This window comes from Denticeps clupeoides, chromosome 1 (genome assembly GCF_900700375.1).
Source record: "Denticeps clupeoides chromosome 1, fDenClu1.1, whole genome shotgun sequence".
NCBI lineage: Eukaryota > Metazoa > Chordata > Actinopteri > Clupeiformes > Denticipitidae > Denticeps > Denticeps clupeoides.
Genome location: NC_041707.1, coordinates 9,741,748 through 9,766,734, shown reverse-complemented (window position 1 = coordinate 9,766,734; position 24,987 = coordinate 9,741,748). Strand labels below are relative to the sequence as shown.

General features: G+C 40.4%; 1 protein-coding gene across 2 annotated transcripts; it reads right to left on the bottom strand.

The window, feature by feature from the left end:
* Window positions 1-7,474: 7,474 nt before the first annotated feature.
* LOC114797233 (uncharacterized protein C14orf132) lies at window positions 7,475-24,471 on the bottom strand. 2 transcript variants are annotated; one of them, XM_028992006.1, is made up of 3 exons: window positions 24,427-24,471; window positions 21,495-21,694; window positions 7,475-8,616 (listed from the first exon to the last, which is right to left on the bottom strand). In XM_028992006.1, the coding sequence occupies exons 2-3, from the start codon at window positions 21,519-21,521 to the stop codon at window positions 8,383-8,385; spliced, it is 261 nt and encodes an 86-aa protein (XP_028847839.1). In that variant the 5' UTR covers window positions 21,522-21,694; window positions 24,427-24,471; the 3' UTR covers window positions 7,475-8,382. The 2 variants fall into 2 exon arrangements, with proteins under 2 accessions (XP_028847839.1, XP_028847830.1); XM_028991997.1 differs by lacking the exon at window positions 24,427-24,471 and having other exon boundaries at window positions 21,495-21,748.
* Window positions 24,472-24,987: the final 516 nt, after the last annotated feature.

The window sequence follows — 24,987 nt, the reverse complement described above, 5'->3', positions numbered from 1 at the left end:
AACCTTGCACACCCTGTTCTATAACTGGAAACAACTGGGAAGTAAAAGAGATTTCTAAATAAATAGCTGCCTGGTTTAACCAAGATGAAAAACATGCAGTTGCATGTTCAGGAATATGAAATATGTCTTACAATAAAACAAACAAAGCCACAAATAATTTCAAATTTGCATAGCCCCATACTCTTGGATAAACTGTAAGCATGAACATCTGTGTCTGCATTTACTAGGAAGGGTGTTGGTTTGATGTCGACTGTAAGAATCAGTCAATGCAATTCAGAGCAATGGAAAGCACTGCAGTCCCTGCACCATTAGACTTCCTGCACCATTTACAGCTGTCTGGTTGAGAGATAAACATATTACAGCTATTAGTAGGACTGGGCTGGACTGCACTGGAAAATTTCCCATTAATTAACACCAATATTTCTGCAGTTTATAACAAACAAATCACTAAGATGAATGTTCAATGACAACCTAACCCAACTGTATTCAGATATCAAATTATTTAGGTCATTTTGGACATTTTGATATTCTATGAAGAAATGTTATAATATGATGTATAAAGCTGAGGGTCTCTGCAGGGCTGAGCCACACCTTAAAAATCATTTACTACAAATGACAGAAAAAAGTCACATGATCAAAACATGATCCACTTAATCAAATATGTTCTGTCTAACCCATTGTAAGAAAAGATATCTTTAGAACAAATTTGTTAAAATTGGATTAAGATTAGATTAAGTTTAAGTTCAATTTGTCTGTTTTTAAAAAATGTTTAAATGTACAGTTCAATTCAGTTATGTTTTGTTTTAAGTTTATGCACATTATATCTGGCCTTTCTCAACACCCCATTGTTGTTTAATCACAACTGATTGTAGTGAGTCCGGTAGGTCAATCAGTATAATCCAATTGTAGGGTTTCTTATTTCCCTCCATGCCCCCAAGTGAAACTTGCCTCTTACTCCTCAAAAATACTGCTTATTATATTCACACTTGGTTGATTGACTGGTGAGCTCATCCATCGTTACAGATCCCTTGTCAAGTCCTTGGGAGGTCATTGCTGCTAACTGCATTTCATGTCACATGATAATGGTCTGTTGGCGCCATGTTATTGGCCTTTATCTGTGTCATATGTCCAGTACCATCATCATGCTTCATCATTCCAAGGGCTGATTTACACAAATTATTTCGCCTGGAATAAATTGTAAAAAACGTTGCAAGAGCTACCAGCAGTTTATTAATTATTTTTATAATATTTATAATGAGTATTTATCTTCTTCCATGAACAATAGATACAAAGAGTGTTACATAAGAAGGTAGGTAGATGGAAGGTAGGATTGGTAGATACGTAATAAGTAGGTAGGTTTTATTTGTTTGGTAGATAGGTACCAATTTAGGAATGTAAATATGATAGTACTTAGGAATGTAAGGAAGGTTGTGTTACTAGATAGATGAACATGACCATGAAATAAAACACATGTTTATGTAATAAACAAATACAATTGAACATTTGCTTGCAATTGTATTTGTTTATTACATAAACTTGTGTTTTATTTCATGGTCACTGAGCAGCTGATGTCAATAGTGAACAAAGCAGTCATGAAGCTAAAGAGGCAACTCTGAAAAAACTGATTCGTCAAGCATACTTCCATCTAATTCTCCATAGATTCCTCAGAGTAGGTGTGTCCAAATTTTTGACTGGTATTGTATATTTGTGCTACTTTATGCTATCCATCAGTTGGTGCATTTGAAAACCAATAATTCAGTGCTGCTGATAGAGTTGTTTAGAAATTGTCAGAATTTCTAAAGGCCTTCAGCTGCTCTATGATGTTCACCCATTTGCTGGTTGATTAGACAACAATGAAAAGCACAATTGCAGGAAGATAAGTGCTTCCATTTCAACAAATATCCTATTCCACACATACCTCCCTACACTTGACGACTCTAAAATTCAGAACCTGAAATTGAGCAGCAGTTTTTCCAGGGAAATGGGTACTCCACTTGCACTCTGTACACTGCAGGTTTTTCCACTTCATCTGATTTACTCTGGAATCATGAAAGGTCCATCATGTTGAGATGAGTGTATTTACACTGGAAGTGGCCAGATGGTGCTTCTGAGCTAAATAAAGGTTCAACACAGAATATTTAGCAGACAGAGCAAAACCACCTCCAGCAGTATGATAAGGATTTATAAAAACACCCCTGTTGACTAAATATGTGGACTTGCCTTGACTTGTATTGTAGACTGTATTCCATTTAAAGCAAATGTTTAAATATGTTGGGGAAATTTTTGAATTTCTTACACAGTTATGTAGTTATCAGCGATCATAAAATTATCACTACCCACCTAATCTTGAGTATTTTGCCTTGGTTTTGCCAACAAACCAGCCTTAAACCATCAGGGTATGTACTCCACTATATTTCTGAAGGTATATAACACAAAATCATAGGTTAGCCAGTCCATCAAATTCTGTAAATTGCAAGGGGGTGGCTCCATGGATCAGATATTTAAAGCACATTGCTCAAATGGGTTGCATTCTGGAGAATTGGAGGTCAAGTCAACATCTCAAACTCATTGTTGTGTTCATCAAACCAAACCTGAACCATTTTTGCTGTGTTACAGATCACATTAACCTGCTGAAAGTGGGCACTGCCATCAGGGATAGCATGAAGGCATGTACTTGGTCAGCAACAATGTTTAGATAGGTGATACGAGTCAAAGTATACATTAGGGTCCTAATGTAGGACCCTACCAATCACACATGCAGCACTGTGTGTTCTGACACCTTTATATCAGAAGCAGAATGAACTCGCATTACAGCAGCTCTTGTATAGGACCAGACAACATAGGCCATTCTTACATTTACATTTACAGCATTTATCAGACGCCCTTATCCAGAGCGACTTACAATCAGTAGTGACAGGGGCAGTCTCCCTGGAGCAATTTAGGGTTAAGTGTCTTGCTCAGGGACACAATGGCAGTAAGTGGGATTCGAACCCGGGTCTTCTGGTTCATAGGCGAGTGTGTTACCCACTAGGCTACTACCACCTTCTTAAAAACACATAAAAGAATATGGACATGCAGCCAAACAATCCAGGTTACATACACTCTTCCATTAGGGACATTATAGTTTGATATTCTGACGTATAGAGTTTTTTAGTGTGCAGGCAGTTTTTGCCCATTTTCCCAAAAATAACAAAATGTCTGGCCAGTTTTGGAAAAGTTTTGGAAAAAGCAACAGACAGCCTGGGATTCAGCAGACCATTAATGCAGCCAGGAACAGCTATGTCTGGCCTAAATGGCGACACTCTCAGATTATTCCTCACACATGCTAATTTACAGTGTTTCCTGTCTCCTGCGCACCCACGCATCTCCACTCCGTTAAACCCAGTGGTTGGTAGGGTTTACCACAGGGCAGGCCGGTAAGTATTGCCATCTAAACCACTTTACCAAGAGGAATTAAATACTACAATTTCAAATAAACGATATATTTAAACAGACACTGGATCTGAAATATTATGATATTATGAGTCATTTTAGGTCTGTAGTTTTTTGTGTCCGTCTGAGAAGAACGTTTTTTAATGTCATGAAAGTCATAAAAGGTAAGTGTTATAACTGTTTTTCATGCAACGTCTACCCCATTCTTTGCACTATAGTTGAGTTGTTAAGTTTCAAAGAGAAAGAAACAATATAGGGCAGAGGTGGCCTAGCGGCCCAGTAAGGAAGTGGCCCCATAATCAGAAGGTTGCCGGTTCGAATCCTGATCCACCAGTGTGTATCAGGGTGATGGTTAAAAAGCAGAGTACACATTTTGTCACTGTGTGCTGTGCTGTGTATCACAATGACATTCATTTCACTTTCACTTCAATATATACTTTAATGGCCACCATCATGATAACTTTTCATAGTAGTTCATGCAAACTTTATTATTCTTAATAGCAACAAACATAATAATCATAATCATTCTATTCACCTATTCATCACAATATCCATATATAGTATGCATATGCAACACATCACCTTAGCAGTGATCAGGCATGATGCAGTGTATGGGGATGGTATATTACATAGTGACACCTCAGTGGTACCTTGATGGTTTGAGATTCTAACCAGCAACCTTCCGATTCCAGGTTTGTTTCATTACCCAATAGGCCAACTATTAAATTAACAGTACCTAAATTTACAGTGTCAGTATTGTTGAGTAATTGCTAGTAATAAATTCAAATACGTTTAAACTCTGTTACAATCTTTTGACAATAAATTATTCTGTGTGTTTGCTAATTGATCTATGGCAGTTTTGTATTCACAACATCATTACATCATAACTGTTGTTCATGTATAATAGATCTGGTACTTTCTATACCCACAGTGCTTAGCTGTCTGCTGCACAAAACGTTTCCATGCATTTTACCATCCAATGACCCTGTGTCCATTTCATCTCTGATGGACCATTAGCCCACCAACTGTGGTGGGAAGGCTAAGGTGTCAGGTTTTCACAGGGCACATCATGCTGGTTCTGATTCACTGCTATGTTTCAAGCTGTGACAAACATGGCCAAATCTTGCTTTGTATTATTTATGAAGTATCATGCTAATCCATGGTTTGGGTAATCCAAAATCTTCAGACCATTAGTTTGCTTAATTAGTAAAATATTGGAAATAATGCATCCTTTTGAATGGGGTAGCCAGACTTTGATTTAGACACACTGAATTGGACAGATTTGCCCCACACTTAGTAGAGTTGACAACTGACAACTCAGCTATGATATGCTACTATAGTGCCTCTCACAGACACACACTCTCCATCTATCACACAGACTCTCAATGAGCCAGACGAGAGATCAGGGCCTTCTGGCCTTCTTTGCAAAAAAGAATGATGAAATGCTAGAGAAACAGGGGATTGTGCAGGGAATTTGAAGAAGGTGTCTACCTACATAATGATGGATTTCAGTGTCTGCATTGTCATTATTCTAGCCAATAATTAGATTCCATATTTTATTTATATTTTACTCTTAGTTTACTTCTGCCTATTTCCTGTTGCTGTGTATGTGAATGGTCTGTAATTAAATGAAGTGTAAATTATGTGTGCCTTTCAACAATGGACGTCGAATGAATGTAAGTAGTAGACCAAAGCTATAATGACCAGTCTTGTAGGTTTGTGAGGGAAAAAGAGACCACTTGTATTGTGTAACATAAATGCAAATGTTTGAAATGTAAAACATGGCCGGGTGAGAACATAAGTGAAGTGATTGTCATTGTGAAACACAGCACAGCACACGGTGACACAACAAAATGGCACCTCAGTGGCACCTTAGTAGCTTGGGATTCAAACCGGCAGCCTTCCTTACCCGCTAGGCCACCACTGCCCCATATGAGTGTAAATACCTGCTGACAATTTCATGAAAAATAATCAATAAAAATGATAGTGGTGATACCCTTTTAAAATGCTTAGAGCCACAACAGTGTGGCCATTTAAAAGAATGTTCTAAATTTTCATTATAAATAAACCACTTGAATTCGAAGGCTTTTTCCTAAACAGCTGGAAACCAAATAGTGTCACAAATGGTCTAAACAGTTGGTCTTCACCGTTGCTAACATTTGTGGCATTTAAATATTTACAACACCCTGGGATCATGTGATGAGCACAAAACAACACAGGCACATGCTGACAGATCTCAGATTTAAACTGTGACTGACATGAATACTGGTGTTTTGTGTGAGGTGGGGTGCCCTCTACTGGTGAAATGTTCCACATCTACCAAGGGTTCCAGTTTTTTTTTTTAAATGTTATTCAAGCGGTTCTGACCAGCCTGCTGTGTTGTCCTGCTTGATGTGTCCTTGGTGCAGCAGTGTGGCTTGACCTGCTCAGTTTATTTGTGATGAATTTGTCGTGAATTTTATCACGGTACCCAGTAAAGACATTTGGTTGATAAATGCAGCCTGTAAACAGAGAAAGAGAACAGATCAGTTTCTGTTTGTGTATTTTGAGTCTTCTTATGCACTGCATTGCTACGTAATTGCTTATCTAGGTCAATTTCTTCCTGGAAAGGTACTTAGATGTTGAGCATGTAGATTTAATTTTATTTCGGTTGAACAGAAGACTAGGATGCACTGGCATAAATAGCCTATGGATGTGATAGTTAAAAAAAATACTGTTTAAATGTCTCAAAACCCCTTCATCATTAAATTATGACAGGTTTCCTGACACTTGCAGAGAATTTGAAACCTGGCTAAGGGTGTTTATTTGGTGGTGAAGTGCAATGAACCCCAGAGAAATGACAGATTCACGTAATCCTTATAAAATTAACTCTTGCTGACTTTGCTTTTTCACTGCTGAAAAGGACAGCAAAAATCAGGAATAAAAAAAAAACAGGCCATATGTCATTCCCAACAGGTAGATGGCATACTTTTTAATTAACAGCTATTTAATGGGCTCATTAATGTCCAGTTGTTAAGTAATTATTTAGAACATATTGTTTAGGCATGCCTTTCTGCAGTCTAATGTGGTCTGTAATGCGAAGAGCTAGTTATGGTCTAAAAAATTGAGCTTTGCACGCATGCTTGTTTTCCTGCTGGTTATCTGAGCCAAAACATTTTGACAAGATGTGTCCAAACTCACTGGCACACACGAGTGTAGCCACCATCTCAGTGCAAAGCTGTCAGCAGGCATCGGACAAGCGAGGAGAGCACTCCAGCAGAGCATCCTGGGAGACTCAGGGTCTTCGGGGCACATCTGAGCCCCAGCATCCGTTGCTTTATTTGCTGATGTCCGGCCATCACATTAACCCAGGCAATCCATTATTCATGGGGGTGTTCTGTGTAAACAGCACATTTTTTTTTTTTTTGCAGCAGAGGCGTATTCAAAAGTCTGTTTAAAGATAATGACAAAGTGATGATTTCCTGACCTGTGCCAGAGGAGTCATTACATCTCAGCAATATGATGATGGGATCACTCATGTTTCACATCCAAGATACTAAACATCCTATAAATGGCATCACATTAAGACCTAATGACTATGGCTAAGCACTTGTTAATTTATGTTGAAGTACAAATTGTGAGTATTGTGATTGTACTGTGGAAGCTATGTCCTTGTTTAAAAAAAAAAACAGTAATGGCTGCCATGAACTTGCCAAGGTCATTTGACACTGCATTTATTGCAATTAAATTTTAAAACATTCCATGATAAACACCATTAAAATCCACACCTCAAATAAAGTATGTAGGCCATACAACCTAGTCTTAATTGTGGATAATCTCAATATAGTTGTTGAGGTTCGTTTCCAAAGTCTTCTTTTTCTTCACCCATTTAGAACGAGAAAGAAAGTGAGAAAGTGAAGTGATTGTCACACGGTGCACACAGTGAAATTTGTCCTCTGCATTTAACCCATCACCCTTAGTGAGCAGTGGGCAGCCATGACAGGCGCCCAGGGTTGTTATTTTAAATTTTATTGATACTAAAATTCTGGAAAAAATTGTTCATAATAGAAAAACATGACACACTTTAGGAGAATGTAATTATTTTTTAATAGCATATATTACATTATTATGGCCTGTTGAAGCAAAGAATTGGTATATACATGTTTTGTACTTTTGCTTTGATGGACAGTTATTGACTTGTGAAAAGCTAAATTAAGGTGACCTAATCACTATGGCAACTACAGCACTATCGAGCTCAATATTGAGTGTGATTGAACATTTAACCTGCACTGAATCGTCTGAAGGATCGTCTGATGTGAAGATATCGAAGAGAAACTGTGATTGTCTAGTAATGTTTGGTGCAAAAAGAATGTGAAACTTGAGTTTGATGTTGATCATCCCCTATTTAAAACCCCTTAACAACTATTCTGTGCATTTCTGTACAGTTACTACATTAATAATGCATAAGATCAATAAACAAAGTACATTAAAAAATCATTCTATGGATCTTGCGATTTGCAAAACAAAAAACTACAGAAAGAACTAACAGACACAGACAGAGGCTTCATGATTCTACCTTGTAGTGGCCTTCAAAACTTAGCTTCAGGCTAATACAGGAGTAATAACCAGATTCATCCAAATGATGTAGCAGAACTTTCTTTAATTGCCTCTCATCTATACAGGGAGCATTTAAGCAGGTCCAGTTCACCCGCAACATTATAATCCCTTTTCAATTCCTACACTCACCTCTAGCAAGGCAGCATTTATCATGTGGGACATATTTGCTGTTGAAAACATAAGGGAGGAAAGAGTCTGTGAGGGACTCGGGTGGCACCGCCTCTCCATGAAGCTGAGACGAGCGGATTTACTAGACATCCAAAGAGTGAGTCATGGTGTAGCGGTTATTCATCACATTCCCCATCCTGTCTCCTGTCTCCCAGACTGGGATTTTGATGCTGGCGGCTCAGCGGCTCAGAATGTGCAAGCGTAGACAACTCCGACCACAACGATGTTCCCGATGGTGGCAATGATGGCAATCCAGAGCCAGATGGCATCGCTGGACATGTGCTGCTGCTCGTCCGGCTGGGCCTGTACTGATGTGGCTGCAGTCCCATGCACGCTGCCTGACGAGTTGAAAAGTGAGTGGTCGGTGCTGTAGTCATCATTGGGTGATGAGTCCATGAAAGCACCCGTCATCACAGGGATCTGTCAAAACAGAGAGAAAGAAAGTATTTGGAATGTCTACTTGGCAGACATTGGTAGAAGCCTAGTGGGTAACAAAAAAAACAATTTTAACACAATACTGATTATAATCCTAAAACACATTCAAATGATTCATATCTGCAATTCATAAAACAGTTTACTCCACATTATGAAGCTTTAGGCTCAAATCACGCATGCAGCTTCAATTAAAGGACAGATCTGAGCCATAATTATGCACTTTAGAGAAAATGCATGTAAAGGCTGCATATGACACAACATTTCTATGAAAAAAAAATGATGCACGAGACGGTGGAGGAAAGAGGCAGCATAGCGAAATCGACTACAAAGGGCAACAAGGCTTTCCACTTCAGGCATAAATTCCCACACCGGAACCAGAGCTTGAATTAATGTGCAATACATTTTTTAAAATGCGGGGAGGTTGAAATGACTTTTTGTTTAAAGATGGTGAGGTCTGCAGGGCAAAGCATCAGAGCATACACACAGCATGAGCCAACAGGCTTTACTGGAAATGCAACAGTGATGCTGGAGACGGGCAGGCTGCTTTATAGCTGCTTCCTGTCCACTGAGTGAGGCGCATCTGATGCGGACACTAATCTTCAATCAATGGCCCCAAGTTGCAAACACTGTCTAGCCGAGTTCCTGTTGCTCACAGGGCTGCAATCAAACCAGGCATGCAGAGATGTACTGTGGCCATGACCTTTGAGCTTCCCGAAGCAGAGCGTAGTTAAGGTTACGAATAAAGGAAATATTGACATTTCACACTTTAAAACTCCTGTTGTAAAATCTTCAGCCAATGTATCAGGACTATGTCCCTCTCCTATGCCCTAATGGCATATATTCATCATTCATTTGTTCCATTTTCATTCCTTTTTGTGCAGGATTTTAATTCATGATTTTCCAAGCATCATCAGTTTAATCCATGTGAGATGGCCAACTACAATAAGACTGTACGAAAGAGGAAAAGAGAAAGGCCTAGTAGGAGGTCTATGGATGTAATGAAAGGTGGAAAAGGAGGAAGATGAATAATACTTGTATTATGATTATTGGAAAATGTTGCATTGTTGCATAAACTGTAAAGACTACCAATCCAATGGAATATTTGGCATTAAAAATGATTATCTACAAAATGTTGATAGTGTTGCATTTTTAGTAAATTTATAATGCATGTCTTTCTGTATAAAATCTGAAGGATCCTTTTTTGTTGAATCTCATGAAATTCATATTTGCACTGCATACTTTTTTTTGTATTATCCAAAGGGAACTACTTTGACAGCTTTCACAATGTCTGTATATAAATGTCTGAGCATGTATCTCAGTGGGCCAGTTCTTTTTTTTTTTTTTTTAGAAATTCTGAATTTGTTGACAAGTTATGCACTTTTCTTATTCTGACACGTAACAGCTTTGTGCATTTGAATGTAGAATCCCTCTGGTTTCCATGGTGCTATGCTTAAAAAATGTTTTAATCTTGGTGACTGAAATACTTTTTTTATAAAGTGCTCATATAATCTGCCTTACAAATGAACATCCTCTAAAACCCATGCATGCATTCACCCACATACATGCATAATAGACACCACGTCCACAAATGCAAAAGCAAAGTGACTTAGTAAATGTGCTCATTATACATACATAAAATACTGCAAAATGTAGGCCAGGCTACGGGACTTATGATCACAAATTAATTAACTTATGCAAACTATGAGAAATCCTGTCGGTAGTTTAGAAAGTTATTGTGAAACCTTTGACCAATTGAAAAAGCACATGTCTCAGTTACGGTTTATGGGTTTTCTAAAACTTGACAAGGGTGAGGTCGCCTTCCTCTATAAAACCATATATATATATATATATATATATATATATATACACACACACACACACACACATACACACACACACACACACACACACACACACACACACTATATGTTTCATTCAGTCCCTCAACATGCCTCAATATCACTGCCATATTTGGAAGGGGTTTCAAGGTCATTCAACCACGCTTCTCTAATGGTACGAGTGAAAATGCTGTACATTTGTGCTGTGTATGGTTGTAATAATGAGTGAAAAAAGAAGCAATGCATAAAATTTCATAAGTAAGATTTTATTTTATCATCTTGTTTGTTATGAAATTTGGTGTTCGAAAAATAACATGTTACAGACCAGAGCATCTGTCTTCCCACTCCCATACCATAGGAAGGGCACAGCGTCTGCTCTGACACCTGTATACATTATATAGTTAGTTCTAAAGATCCTTTTCCAAAGTTATACAATCAGGTTGTTTGTCGGTTAGAGCTACCCCCACCAAAAAGGAAAGACACAGCTTCGGTACTGACACATGTATATACTGCAGTTCGTTATCTATAGTTCTTGACAAATCTATACAAAATATGCAGGTAAATGGATGTTCATCTACCAGATTAAATATAAAATAAAGTATTTTCCTTGTCTGAAAAATGTATTGTGTACAGTTCTTTGTCATATTAGTAAAAGCTACGGGGCTTATCATGAGTCTTTCAGCTAACATTTCTGACTTTTTTGCAGTGTTTGTATTTGCATTGTTCTGCACGTAGTAGGAGTGTAGTTTAAGTTTATTTCGGACGAAAAAATAACTATATGTAGATTACATTTTATGCAGAAAATTATGCTATATTTAAAACAAACACTTTTATATCAATTTATTCATGGCTCGAAATGTCTGATATTTGAAACAAAACTGGTTCGTCTCAAATAAACCAGTTTATTGTTCTTTAATTCTGTATGCCTTATTTTGCCCTGATGGGCATTCATTCATTTAAAAGGAGCTCTGCTTCATCCCATGATGGCAGCTCTCTTGATGCATTCGGTCCCATAGACAGGCCCATTCAACGCAACATCTAGTGTGTATACATTATATCTATGTACAGTCATGGACAAAAGTTTCGAGCATGACAAACAATTTTTTTTCCACAAAGCTACTGTTTTTATTATGGCAATTTGCAAGCACTCCAGAATGTTATGAAGAGTAATCAGATTAATTGCAAAGTCCCTCTTTGCCCTGAAGAGGCGTGCATTTCAGCCTTGCCACAAAAGGACCTGCTAAGATCATTTCAGTGATCCTCTTGTAAACACAAGTAGAAGCCTTCAGGGTTGTCAAGAATGTCAAACAAGTGCCAAGACCATCTCCTAAAAATTATTCAGCTGCAGTGCAGAGCTTGCTCAGGAATGGCAGCAGGCAGGTGTGAGTGCATCTGCATGCAAAGTGAGGTGAAAACTTTTGGAGGATGGACTGATGTCAGCAAAGAAGATACTTTTCTCCAAGAAAAACCTCAAAGAGCAGACTGATATACTACAAAACGTACATGGATTGGACTGCAGAGGACTGGGGTAAAATAATTTTATCTGATAAAGCCCCTTTATGATTGTTTGGAGCATCTGGAAAAATTATTGTCCAGAGAAGAAAAGGTGAGCGCTACAATCATTTCTGTGCCAACAGTAAAGCATCCAGACATCCTTCATGTGTGGGGCTGATCTCATCCAAGGGAGTGGGCTCATTCATAAGTCTGCCTAAGAACACAGCCGTGACTAAAGAATGGTACCAAAACACCGATATATCGAACCTGAAATCGCGATTGTATAAATCACAACCACTGCGAATGTTATGCAACCCCAATGTCAAGGTTGCTGAAGGAAGACTTTGGCTGGAGACAGTCAGTGAGCGAGAGGCTGGCGTGTTGGTGACTCCCTGGGGCAATGGGCAGGCAGGCAGAAGAGATTCATCAGCAGCAATGGACAGAACAGGACCAGGCGAATAGTGAATGCAGTATATTTCAATGGACTTTGACAAGCCCTACAGTTGACACCCCTCACATTTGACCCCTCTGCACACAAGAAAAAACTCCACTCCAACAAAAGAAAGGAAGAAACCTTGGGAAGGAGTGATACAGAGAGGGACCCCCTTCCAGGGTAGAGTGAGCCTGCAAATGGTGTCAGTGCAGGGTTTGTGATGGTTTGTCCAATAAGAGAAAAAGGCCTACAGTTGTAGAGGTGGAGAAGTCCAAAGTGTAGTCCAGTGTCATGGTCTACATTACATGTATATTATGTTGCTACTGGTCCATTTGAAGATCCCTGAAGCTTTAGTTGTTATGGTGGTTGTGGCTGTGGTGACCCTCTGGTTCGTTTCATGCTACGTCGTCCTTTAGCAGTTGCCAGGAACCAGGATTTTTTTTGCTGGTCTCTTCACTGGGGTCTTCCAGTAGTCTGTGCGCTTGATTCAGTGTCTCGTAAAGAACAAACAGAAGCAGCGGCAGACGGTGGCATTGTACAACTGATACTGAAATATGTGGTATATTTGTGCTAACTAGGACAGCCTAAATAAGGTGAATTTAACACTGTCTGTGTCTAACAGGGAGACTGTGTAATTAAGTGGACTTAGTAATTGACATGGTGTCTGGGACTAACAGAAGGCCAGATAAAAAAGATAGGTTTTCAGTTTAGACTGAGACTGTGTCTGAGTCCCAAACACTGAACGGAAAGCTGTGTGACCCCTGCACCCGTTGTACGCACGGGGCGTGGTGGGTCGTAAATATCTAAGAGTTCACTCAGGTAAGATGGAGCAAGACCATTTAGAGCTTTATAGGTCAAAAGTAGGATTTTGTAGTCAATCCTAAATTTGATGGGTAGCCAGTGCAGTGATTGTAAGACTGGGGTGATGTGGCCAAATTTCCTAGTTCTAGTTAGAACTCTGGCTGCAGCATTCTGAACTATCTGGAGTTTACTCATGCACCTACTAGAACATCCAGACAGTAATGCGTTGCAGAAATCTAACCTTGATGTGATTAAGACATGGACCAACTTTTCTGCATCGTGCATTGAGATGATGTTTCTTATCTGTGCAATATTTCTAAGGTGGAAGAACGCTATCCTAGTGATATTATCTACATGCGAATCTAATGAGATGCCTGCATCAATCAGGACACCTAGATCCTTTACTTCAGTACTTGGTGAGATAGAAAGTCTATCCAGAGTTATGATGTAGTCAGCCAGCTTATGTCTGGCTGCTCGAGACCCAAGTACAAGAGCTTCTGTCTTATCAGGGTTTAACAGGGTTAAACCCAGAAACCCAAAAGTTCTTGTACAGAAAGCTGACTGCGATCAAGATCAGGTGTTTTAATCAGGGGTCTAATGACTGCTACCTTGAACAAACTTGGTACGTGGCTGATGCTAAGCGACGAGTTAATAATCACTGTTATGCTAATTCCAGCACACAGCTCACTTGTCAGAAGCACAAAACCGGTTCTGAAGCAGGTGAGAACCTGACCAGCAGCAGCCATCTCTGCTCTTCAAGACTGTTTTGAGTGCACTGACTGGCAAATGTTCAGGGAGGATGCAACCACTGGCGACAACACCATAATCTTGAAGGAGTACTTCAGTGAACAACATCCTAAAATGCACTGATGATGTCAAGTCCATCACCACAACATCCAACCACAAACTGTGGTTGACTGCAGAGGTACGTGAGCTGCTCAAAGGTTGAGACTCTGCCTTCAGGAAGGGTGACAAAATGGCCCTAAGAACAGCAAGGGCCAAACTGTCTTGAGCCATTACAGCAGCAAAGCATACACACGAGCAGAAAATCCACAGCCACTTCCAGGACAGCGGAGACACATGGTGCATGTGGCTCCAGGCCATCACATACTATAGGTCTACAACCTCTGCCTGTGACAGTGACCCCTCCCCAATGTGACTGCGAGGAAATCCAACCCTCCTCCCAGTGACCAGGTGCTGTGTCTAACCACGGCTGACGTGAGGAAAACTCTTTGCAGAGTCTTTATGACAACATCTCTGGAAAAGGGCTCAGAGAATGTGCAGATCAGCTGGCAGATATTCTTACTGATATTGTTAACATTTCATTGAGTACCATCATCGTTCCAATGTGTCTCAAGGCCACCATTGTGCTCATGCCAAAGAACTCTACAGTGTTGTGTCTCAATGACTACCGTTCCCTTGCACTTACACCCATCATGATGAAGTGCTTCAAGAGGCAAAACATGAAGCATATGAAGGCTGCCCCCCACCCTGGACCTACTGAAATTCAAACCACTCCACAGATGACGCCATCGCCACCACCTTGCACCTGACCCTCACTGGACAATAAGAACACATATGCATGAATGCTGTTCATAGACTTGAGTTCTGCATTCAACACCATCATTCCTCAGCACCTGGTTGAGAAGCCGAGCCTGTTGGACCCCTCCCTTTGCAACTGGATCTTAGACTTCCTGAGTGAGAGACCTCAGCATCTCCAGCACCACCACACTGAGCTGTGTGCTCAGTCCAGTGCTGTTCACCCTTCTGATCCACAGCTATGCACAACTCCAAACACATCATCAAGTTCGCCAATGACATGACCATGGTGGGTCTCATCAGCAAGAATGATGAATCAGCATATAGAGACGAGGTGCAATGACTAACGGACTGGTCTAAGGTCAACAATCTGTTTCTGAATGTGGACAAAACACTCTCCACTGAACAATGACGGATCTTGTGTGGACATTGTCAAGAACACAAAGATCCTTAATTCATTAATTAAAAAATTAAACCAATATGCTAAAAATGTGTATTTAATGTGTATTTAAAAAAATAAGGTTTTGCAGACATTTAAAACACAGTTACCTCTCACATGTAAATGTATTTCAATTAAATTTAAAGCAAATTATTATGAGATCCCAGACATTCAAAATTCAGTTTATAAAGTAACTTATTATCGAAATGTCCCTGTGTTCGCCCCTGTGCTCATCTTGAGGTGAAACTTTCCTGGGATCTCAACACCAGTTCAACCAGGGATCTCAAGTTTTCTTGGAGTGAGGTGGGGGGTTTCATCGGAAGGGTCTTTAACTCTTTAACCCCTATAATTCTCACATTGACATATTTTGTTGTTTTAGCTGTAAAAGTGTCAGAATCCTGCTGTGAGTATGTGAAGTCCTTTTTCAGGATTACTTACTCTCAACTTGTGGTTCTGCCTTACTGCATGCTTGAAGTGTCATAACAGGGTGTAATAACAGAAAAAAAAAATGCTGTTTAAATTGTAAAGGTTTTTACTAAATAAGGCACTCAGAATGCACATGAATAAAATATTTTAAATGTTCAATATGAACTGAAAACTGAAAAAAAGCATTCAAAGTCTGATTTTCTTTTAGCCCCTGATGAAACTCCAAGAAGCAGTTCCTCTCAAGTTGTAAGCAGATGCCTACATTGCACTGCTGACCTTCCAAGGAGTGCTTCTCTTGCACACAGTGCACGTTTGTGAGAATTGAGAGCCCTGAGCTCAACAGCAAAGAAAGCCATGTAACATCTCTACTTCTGTGAAGGCTGAGGAAAGCCCATCCCCCACCACCTATCCTCACCACCTTCGATAGAAAAGCATTGAAAGCATTCTGACCAGCTGCATCACTGTCTGGTTTGGGAACTGCACTGCATCGGACAGCAAGACCCTACAGCGGATAGTGAGGACAGCTGAGAAGATCATCGTCTCACTTCCCTCCATAACAGACATTTACAAGACATGCTGCATCCGGAAAGGACTCTATACACCCCTCACATGCTCTCTTTACCTTATTACCATCTGGGAAATGTGGGTATGAGAGATCCTATAGGACATTATCCATACTACTATACCCTCTTTCAGGTGCAGTCATACTGTCATTCATTTACTATTATACTCTCTTACACAGATCATATCACTGTAAAATGATGTATGATAGTGAATGCAAGACAGAACGATAGTAAATGTAAGACAGGATGAAAGTGAATGTAAGAAAGGATGATAGTGAATGTAAGAGAGAAATATAATAAATGTTAGACTGAATGAAATAATGGTTGTCTGAGAATAGTTGTATGTGTGGGAGAGTTGGATTGAACGTGTGTGGCCTGTAGGACCTCCCTACAACATCTGGACATGCTCCTGATGAGGTGGCGGATGGTGTTCTGAGGGATCTCCTCCCAGACCTGGACTAAAGCATCCGCCAACTCCTGGACAGTTTGTGGCACAACATGGTGTCAGTGGATGAAGCGAGACATAATGTCCATAGGATCAATGTCTCTGTCTTGTAGGAACTGCTGACACACTCATGCCCCATGAGGTGTGGCATTGGATTGCACTAGGATGAACCAAGGGCCAACCACACCAGCATATGGTCTCACAAGGTGCCTGAGGATCTCATCTTGATCTCATCTTGATGAGATCCTCACCTAATGAGTCACGCATCAGTGGCACCTCAGTGGCACCTTGGTGGATCGGAAACCTTCTGATTACGGGGCCGCTTCCTTATCCGCTAGGCCACCACTGCACCCACTTTTGCTCTGTACTGTATGTTGACAGACACAGCAAACCTTCTTGCCACAGCTCGTATTGATGTGCCATCTTGGGTGCACTTCCTGAACCACTTGTGTGGCTTGTAGACACTAGAGTGAAAGCACCATCAGCATGACCAAAACATCATCCAGAAATAGGAACTTTGACTATGCAAAATGTCACTGAGTGGAGCACTTGAAAAAGCCAGGGAAAATAACGGGTTTAATTGCAAAGCACAGACAATCATGCTCACCAATTAGATGTGTCCCATGTAAAAGTCACGCCCACTTAAACGCAAGCAAGGATGCTTGCTCTCAACTCGTGGTACACTAGTTACAGTGCATTATAGTGCAGTTCATATTTCAATGTGCGATTATGCTACAGTTTACATAATAGTATAGTGAATACGGAACAGACTTAAAATAAAATTGCAAAATAATCTGAATTTTATGACAATTACTGATATTTGCCAAATAAATCTCGATTACATTGTATAGATTTAATATGTGGGTTGATCACTTTTTTGCTGGATTTGTGCCCATCCAGCTAAATTATGTTCACTGTTCCCCATCTAAGACCAGTTTAGACCAGTTAAGACAATGTTCCAGCATAAGCCTGGCAAGTCTGGTGTCATTAGAAGTTGTTATGTTTCAATTCTGTATCTGGCTTGAAGATTGGGCAACATATAGCATGGACCTAATACACAGTCCCATTAATACTCATCTTAAAAAGCTTCCTTTAGTGGATAAAAATATAAATTGGTATGCAACAGAGCTTTGAAAACCATGAACAATGTCCCTTTGAAGTGCAGCAGTGTACCACTCGCTTCACTGCATGATCCTTTCCTCCGTTGCCTCCGCGGCTACCGAATCCCTCACAAATCCACTCAGCGAGTGCCTGTTGCCGGGGGGACGCGCTTAGCAACATATAATGGCTGTTATTGACAACAACGGAAGGCAGACACAAAAAAAGGGGCACCAAAAAAAGCAAGCCATGAACTGCCGCTATTGGGAGCCTTGGGGCACCAGCCTCTCCAAATTTCATACAGCACGGATTACTGCAATTTACCCAGCATGCCGTTCTTACGGTTGGTCTGACAATGGCAATGGGGGTTTCTGTGTGTCTGCTTACATTGAGGGCACCCAGAACAATCTGAAAGCTGACATCTTTTATCGAATCTCCACTCGGGCAAGACTTCATTTCAAGAGCAAGCTTGTTTTTTTCGGAGGCAAAAAAAGGTAGCGTGGCTGTTCGCCTACAGCAGATGAAAGAAGGGTGATGAATGGCTCATCCACCAGCTTTCATTTCTGCTGTGTGAAAACCAAATGAATCCAATTCAGTGTAGCAATAAACTGACCCCATAGCACAATTCCACTCCAATATACGGGCGCCGGCGCAGGAAGCGTTGTCGAAAACGGGATGAAGTTGCTTTGCTTTCATTTGAACGGCGTCCCAACGGCTACCAACTTAAAAGATGCTCTCAACTTTTCTTTTTCACTTCACTCAGTATTCGGTCCAGGCTGTACCTTTCCCACCCACCACATACATCACAGCCTGAATATTCTCCCCGGGAACGTGTGTGTGTGTGTGAGCGCGCCTGTCAGAGAGATTTCGTGCATGAAAAATGAATGACGCAGAGCCTTTTTGAATTTGACAGTATGCTGCCATTAATTACATTTTAATGCAAGTCCTGCTTCCATTGTATCGTCTGGGCTTCAGCAGCACTGTGCGAACAACTCTTCAGCACAGGGAGCACAGCAAGTACACCAGGCACATCTTCTGCGTCAAGTGCACCTTTTGGAATGATTTTTGGAATAAATTCGAGCTGCAAAGTTTTCGTGTCAGAGAACGGCGCGATGCAAATTTTTCTTTTAGCTGAATTTTTGATAACCGCTGAATGTGAACTCAAAACCACAAGAATCACACCGCATGTTGCAATGCGGTTAAAATCCGAAATAACACACCGCTTCACTTTATCCCCCGAACTTCTATGACACGCGTCAGCCACCTACACAGAACAGGAAGTTCTGCAGGCTGTTTCCTGGGATCTACCCGTGTCCTGATGCCTTCCCAGCTCAGTGAGCGATGAGAGGCAGAGAGCAAGAATGACAACGCGCTGCCTTGGGCTTTTTAAAACTGCTCCCGCTCGCTGCACAAATATGACTAAAGGCCTCACAGGTATGTGTATATCTTAGAAGTGACACCTGACAGGAATGACTGTGAAAAACTGATTTCTTAGAAATAAAAATGCAGTTACATAACAGTGGTGAGTACAAGTCCATCTCTCTGGATATCTGCATGTAAATCAGTCAATCTGTCTGTCTGTCTACTGTCTGTCTGTCTATCTATCTATTATCTATTTTCAAAAATAGTTTTGTGTACAGTGTATGGCAAAGGCTGACCACTGACCACTGGCAGAATTTCTGCCTCAGCTTCATGTGTATCGATCTAGCCGGGTACATGGTGATCATTCATTTTTGTATTCATTTTTGTGCATCAGGATACAGATCAAGTATTACGTATAGGGGCCAATGCGAAGCATATAATTTTGAACAATTATTACTAAGCAACATCAGTCATTCTGTGCACGTTCATTGCTGCTCAGCGAGTAGCGCAACATCTCAAAGAGTAAAGTCTTCATGTGAGGGTGAGATCTGAGAACCTGTCTGGATTAGATAATCTGGGTTTATCCTTGGTGGTTAAAATAAATCTTCATACTGCTGTACCATTCTTCAAAGCAAGCATAGGCACGAAACGGGGATGAGCCATTCCATTAGGCCAGTCTCATTCTCTAGTTAACTTTGAAGAGCCTTTGAGCTAAAAACCATGTTATACTGAGCTGTGCTGTTTTTAAGAATCATGAAATCTTGAGAAAATATGTGGGTGCATAAACTTTAATTTGATTCCCTCCTCCCAAACCCCCTACCATCCGTCAATTGGAGAACATGTACAGTTGGAAAACCCCCCCAAAAAATTTTGCTTTGAGTGCAATCAAATACTAGAGAGTGCAATCAAAAATGCTTGCAGTGTTGGTATCTAGAGCATCCAGAGCTTCAAATGATATATTTCCTGGTGAAAGGGCATAGAAAAAACTAACATCAATCTTAACCATAAACTGAAAATATTATATGGCATTTAAAAAAAAACACTTTCTTTCTCATTCTTAGTGGCCCATAGTTTTTGTCTTATAATATGTGAGGTATTCTTCTTTATTGGTGGCCTTGTGCCTATGTGAAATAAATATGACGTTTACTTTAACAATTAAAGTGTAAAACAGGATAAATTAGTCCACTGCACATCCTCTAATCAGCTGAAATCCTGCTGAAGGAGGTGTGGAAATTCAACATGGAATAGTATATTTTATTATTTTCTCCACCGGTACTATGGTTCTAAACATGGTTCTAAACATGTGCACATTTCCCAGGTGGATCAAATGATTCCTGATTTACAGCTGGTAGTATTTCATCAGACACAAATTACATTTTACGCTGTTCACAATATTTACCCCTAGTGCCAGCAGTAACAATGTTGTGTATATAAACAGAAAATTATGGATCTTGTGTGTGTCCTGCATCATGCTTTTGTGTTGTAATGGTGTCACAGATTTGGATGATATTGTGCTATTTTTAAAAGACATATAATATATCTAAGTAGAGATGCAGTTACGGCCTCAGGTTGCTTCCTACGGCTAGAGCTTATATTACAAAGGTTTTACCGAGAAAGCAATATGTTCCCAGCAGTCCGCCTCTATTTCATTTCATGCTTTATAAATATGCATCCTTTATCGGAAGTCAGTATCAGAAGCCGTGCTGTGAAGATCACGGCACTCCTCAGACCCCTGCAGCGGTCCACTCTTTAAGCCCCAGAGATGTAAGGGCCTTGTTCAGCCAACACAGTGTACGAATCAAACTGAATCCAGATAAGTGTCATTCAGCCGGAGAGCAACACCAAGAAGGTGTATAAACTGAGTTATCAGTTTTACATTTTGATGTTGAATCTTTATGGATATTCATCTCTGCAGAATGAATAATAGATGTGTACAATCCCTGCAGCATAACTGTGAAGAAAGATACCTACATACCCGTGAAGATATACATATGTCTTAATTTAGAAAGACCTCTTAATTATTACACATTTTAAAGAAATTATTGTTTTTTTTTAATAACAGAAGCACTACATTGCTACTTACGTTTATCACAAATAATTTCCTAACAGATGCATATTAGCAACTTTGAATATTATATTTTCATGTGGCTGATCAATGCATCGGGCATGTGACAGTGAGTGACACAAATCATGAAAGTGTTTTTTTATTTTTTTATGCTGATTAGCAATGCTGATGGGAAATTGACGCTCCAGACACAAACACCGGTTGTTTACTCTGCACGTGCTTAACTGTAAATATTATAGGAAAATATTATATCTTTATAAATAAATATTATATCGAGGTAAATATTATATCGTTTGCATAAATAAGCATGCACAGTCTGTTATAATGCAGCACCTGTCAAGTGAAAACTCTCTTTCTTACCTGTGCAGCCATGAAAGAAAGATCCATAGCTGGGCAACCGCGACGCAGCACAGTGGGAAAAGTTAAAACGGGAAATTGTGGGGAGTTCCCAGTCGTGCTCGGCGGCCGTGAGCGTGGAAGCGCATCTCCGCGGATTGAACACGGACAGGTGAGGCTGGGGCGGGTGGTAGGTGGGCAGCTGGATGGAGAGATCGCAGGAACTGCGGGGGACGGAATCGCGGCAGAGAGAGAGAGACAGAGAGAGAGAGAGAGAGATGGGGAGAGATAGGGAGAGAGAGAGTTATTTTAATGCGCGTGTATTCTTAGTATTACGGTGATTCAGTACGGGGTGTAAAAAGACCAGCCAGGTTCGTTTTGGAACTGTGGATTAAATTTAGGTGTAATCATTATTTGACAAGTCTTCGGGGTTGCCAAATCTTGCGACTGATATAGGCAAACAGGTTTGGTGAAAGCACAAAGAAGGCATCCCTGATGAGTTTACTTCATGTGTGGGTGGAGGCAGACAGAAATGTGTCACTCAGAATGGAAATAGTTTACATTTTTATCACGGTTGGCTTTTTAAATTAGCTGGAGGAGCCTTAATTACGTTTTGGTCTCTATTCAGTAACATTTCAGAGCAAATTACAAAACACAACATGTAATACAATTAAATTTCAGATTTTCAGTATCTTCTTTCTTTAAGATAAGATAAGATAAGATCAACCTTTATTAGTCCCACAAGTAGGAAATTGCAATTGTCACGGCAGAAAGTGGATAGAAGCAGAAGGTAATAGCAGCAAAAAACAGAGGTAATAGCAGCACAAAAAATAAGATAAATATGTATCTGTATATATCTACAAATGTACAATTTAAACAATGTAAAATTAAATGTACCAAACGAAAAAAGTACCAAAAAATGTACCAAATGTACCATGGAGCTTATTTCTTATATTTTTTTTTCGTCCACTTTTTAGACTATGCTCTGTAAGATTTTCAGGTCCATGACATTTCATGCTTTAATAAAGACCCCCTACTTTATCTCCAAGCTGTGGCCTTCCGCACCCAAAAAAGAAGTACCATCAGGGTGGTAAGGCCAACAAATGGCCTGAGGTGCCATGACGTGAAACCACTGTGCTCCTGTCTCAGGAGTTCTGTTTGGACCAGGCAGAAACAGAAAAGGACAGTATAGCTGGTCTGTGGCAACCTTTTAGCAAGTGAAATGCCAAGTATAAAAGATGCTCTCTTTGTGGTTACTCGCTCTCTTTTTCCTCCTCCGTCGGGGGCTCGTCTCCCCTCAGATGCTGGGGGTTCTCCCCCAAAATCTGGGCTTTTCTCTGTCTCTGCTGATTCTCCAGGCCCAGGCTCCCTGCTTTCTCTATCCTTCCCTCTCTTCGTTAGTTTAGGTTTTCCTGAAACATCGGTACCATTTTTGCCATTTTAATCTGCCTGTGCTAATGAACTAGAAACTGCTCATTACTGTAACTTCTATTGTGCCATGCCTCTCTATTTCCTGGTAACATAAGATGGAGTCAGACAAACATGGACACCACTGATGTCCCCTCCCTTCATCAATGTAGTTCCATGTTTTCCCCATTCTTTTTACAGGACCCAGTTTTTTTTTTTTTTTGTATGTTTCCTCAATTATAAGTTATCATAGCTTAAAGTGAAGTGATTGTCACACAGCAGCACAGCACACGGTGCACACAGTGAAATTTGTCCTCTGCATTAAATCCATCACCCTGAGTGAGCAGTGGGCAGCCATGACAGGCGCCCGGGGAGCAGCGTGTGGGGACGGTGCTTTTCTCAGTGGCACCTCAGTGGCACCTTGGCGGATCGGAATTCGGACCAGCAACCTTCGGATTTGGGGCCACTTCCTTAACCGCTAGGCCACCACTGCCCCAGCTTTGGTTGTTCTAGATGTTATGAGTCAATATGCCGCACGATGGCTCCTCCCACAAGTGGCAATTAGCAAAGAGGAAACAGAATGCCTTGGGTTCTACTTCAAATTAGTAAAATGATGAAGAATGGACCGCAGACAAGGACTGATCTGATATACATACCGTTCAGCTTACATTTAGAGGACCTTGCATCTTTCGGACCATATTCACCTAATAAATCCGATTATATTATTTATGCATCTCGTGTAATTTGTCATTGCGGTGGTTGGAAAATGAGGGAGAGCAGCATTCCATCTCCCCTGATTCCAGTTCCAGGGAGGTGCCGACACAGCACTTGCAACTGTGCCCTCAGGCAGGCTTTCTGATCCCTGCTGACCCTAACCACACATGGATGGTTCCAGTCTGCCATCTGTCATCATCCGAAAGCAGAACATTGCATGTAAAGAAGTGGGAGTGGGGTCTCAGAGGACCCTGACCCTTGTCTTTTTCACTCTTCCCCCTTGTGGATGGAGACACTTTATCTATCAGACACTCACTGCTCATTTTTCATGCTGTTTACCCATGCAAGCTCATCGGCCAGTGACCTAGACCTCTTTGTTGCGTCCTTGAGAGAGCAGACCACTTTAGTGTTTTTTAAGACTAAGACCCTTTTGCTTGTCTTCTCAGGCATCTTGTCTTAGCATGTGAGTGAGAGTAATAACTTGGTACAATTTTACCCTCCAGTAAATTGTTTGTCACATGCTTGGCCTGGTTCTCATTCTCTTTGTTGACCCACACCCCCTGGATTAAAACGCTGTAAGCAAAGAACCAATGCAATACAGATCTACTCGACGTCCTCATTAGGAAGGATTTTATTGTATTAGCATATACATATTAAGCATCGTCACAATTAAATCAGTCAAAATGCCTGCAATGAACTAGGCTATGTTCAGTTAGTGGTATTGTAATTAGTAAGACTAAATTAGTGTTGCAATATGTGGGGAAAATTTTTTTTTGAACCAAACTGATATTAAAGACAAAATTTAAATGTATCCAGGCATGGATCACCTACCTACCTTGTTAATCCATGGAATTTTAATATGCACTCCACTTTTCTTTCCTTCTTATGTCCTGTGTGCTTCCCTGTGTGTGTCAAGTGTTCTGTAAAACAAAAGAAATAATATGACAGAATCACTGGAAGAAATCATTTAGTTTGTTATTTTGTTCTTAGAAATCAAAAGCACTGATTCATTTTGTGTCACTGACAAAAATTATGAGGATGAAATAACATTTTGTTGTTGACGATATGCATGTTGTGAATGAAATGACGTTCTGTCCATTTTTGCCTGTCCTTCAAACAAGTGAGCAATTGGTTGAGGTGCCACTGAGAAAAGTAAAGTACCGTCCCCACACTCTGCTCCCCGGGCGTGTCAATCTGTGAATGATATAACATGATGACTTCTTCCAAATGTAACAGGGGCTTATCTTTCTATAGACAAAGGTGAGCCCATCACAATATAATAATGTAATATTGTGACCCTCTTCCCCCATCTAGTTTTCCCAGAGAGAATGTCTCCTCTTGGACTTGGACTCATATCCAGGTTGGTTCGTTGCAGTTCTCTCACTACAGCAAAATA

Excerpts from the sequence above, each read along its gene's own strand:
- LOC114797233 (XM_028992006.1), bottom strand. The coding sequence starts at position 21,521 with ATGGATCTTTCTTTCATGGCTGCACAG. Across the intron at positions 8,617-21,494 it reads TTTCTTTCATGGCTGCACAG|ATCCCTGTGATGACGGGTGC; the intron begins GTAAGAAAGAGA and ends CTGTTTTGACAG.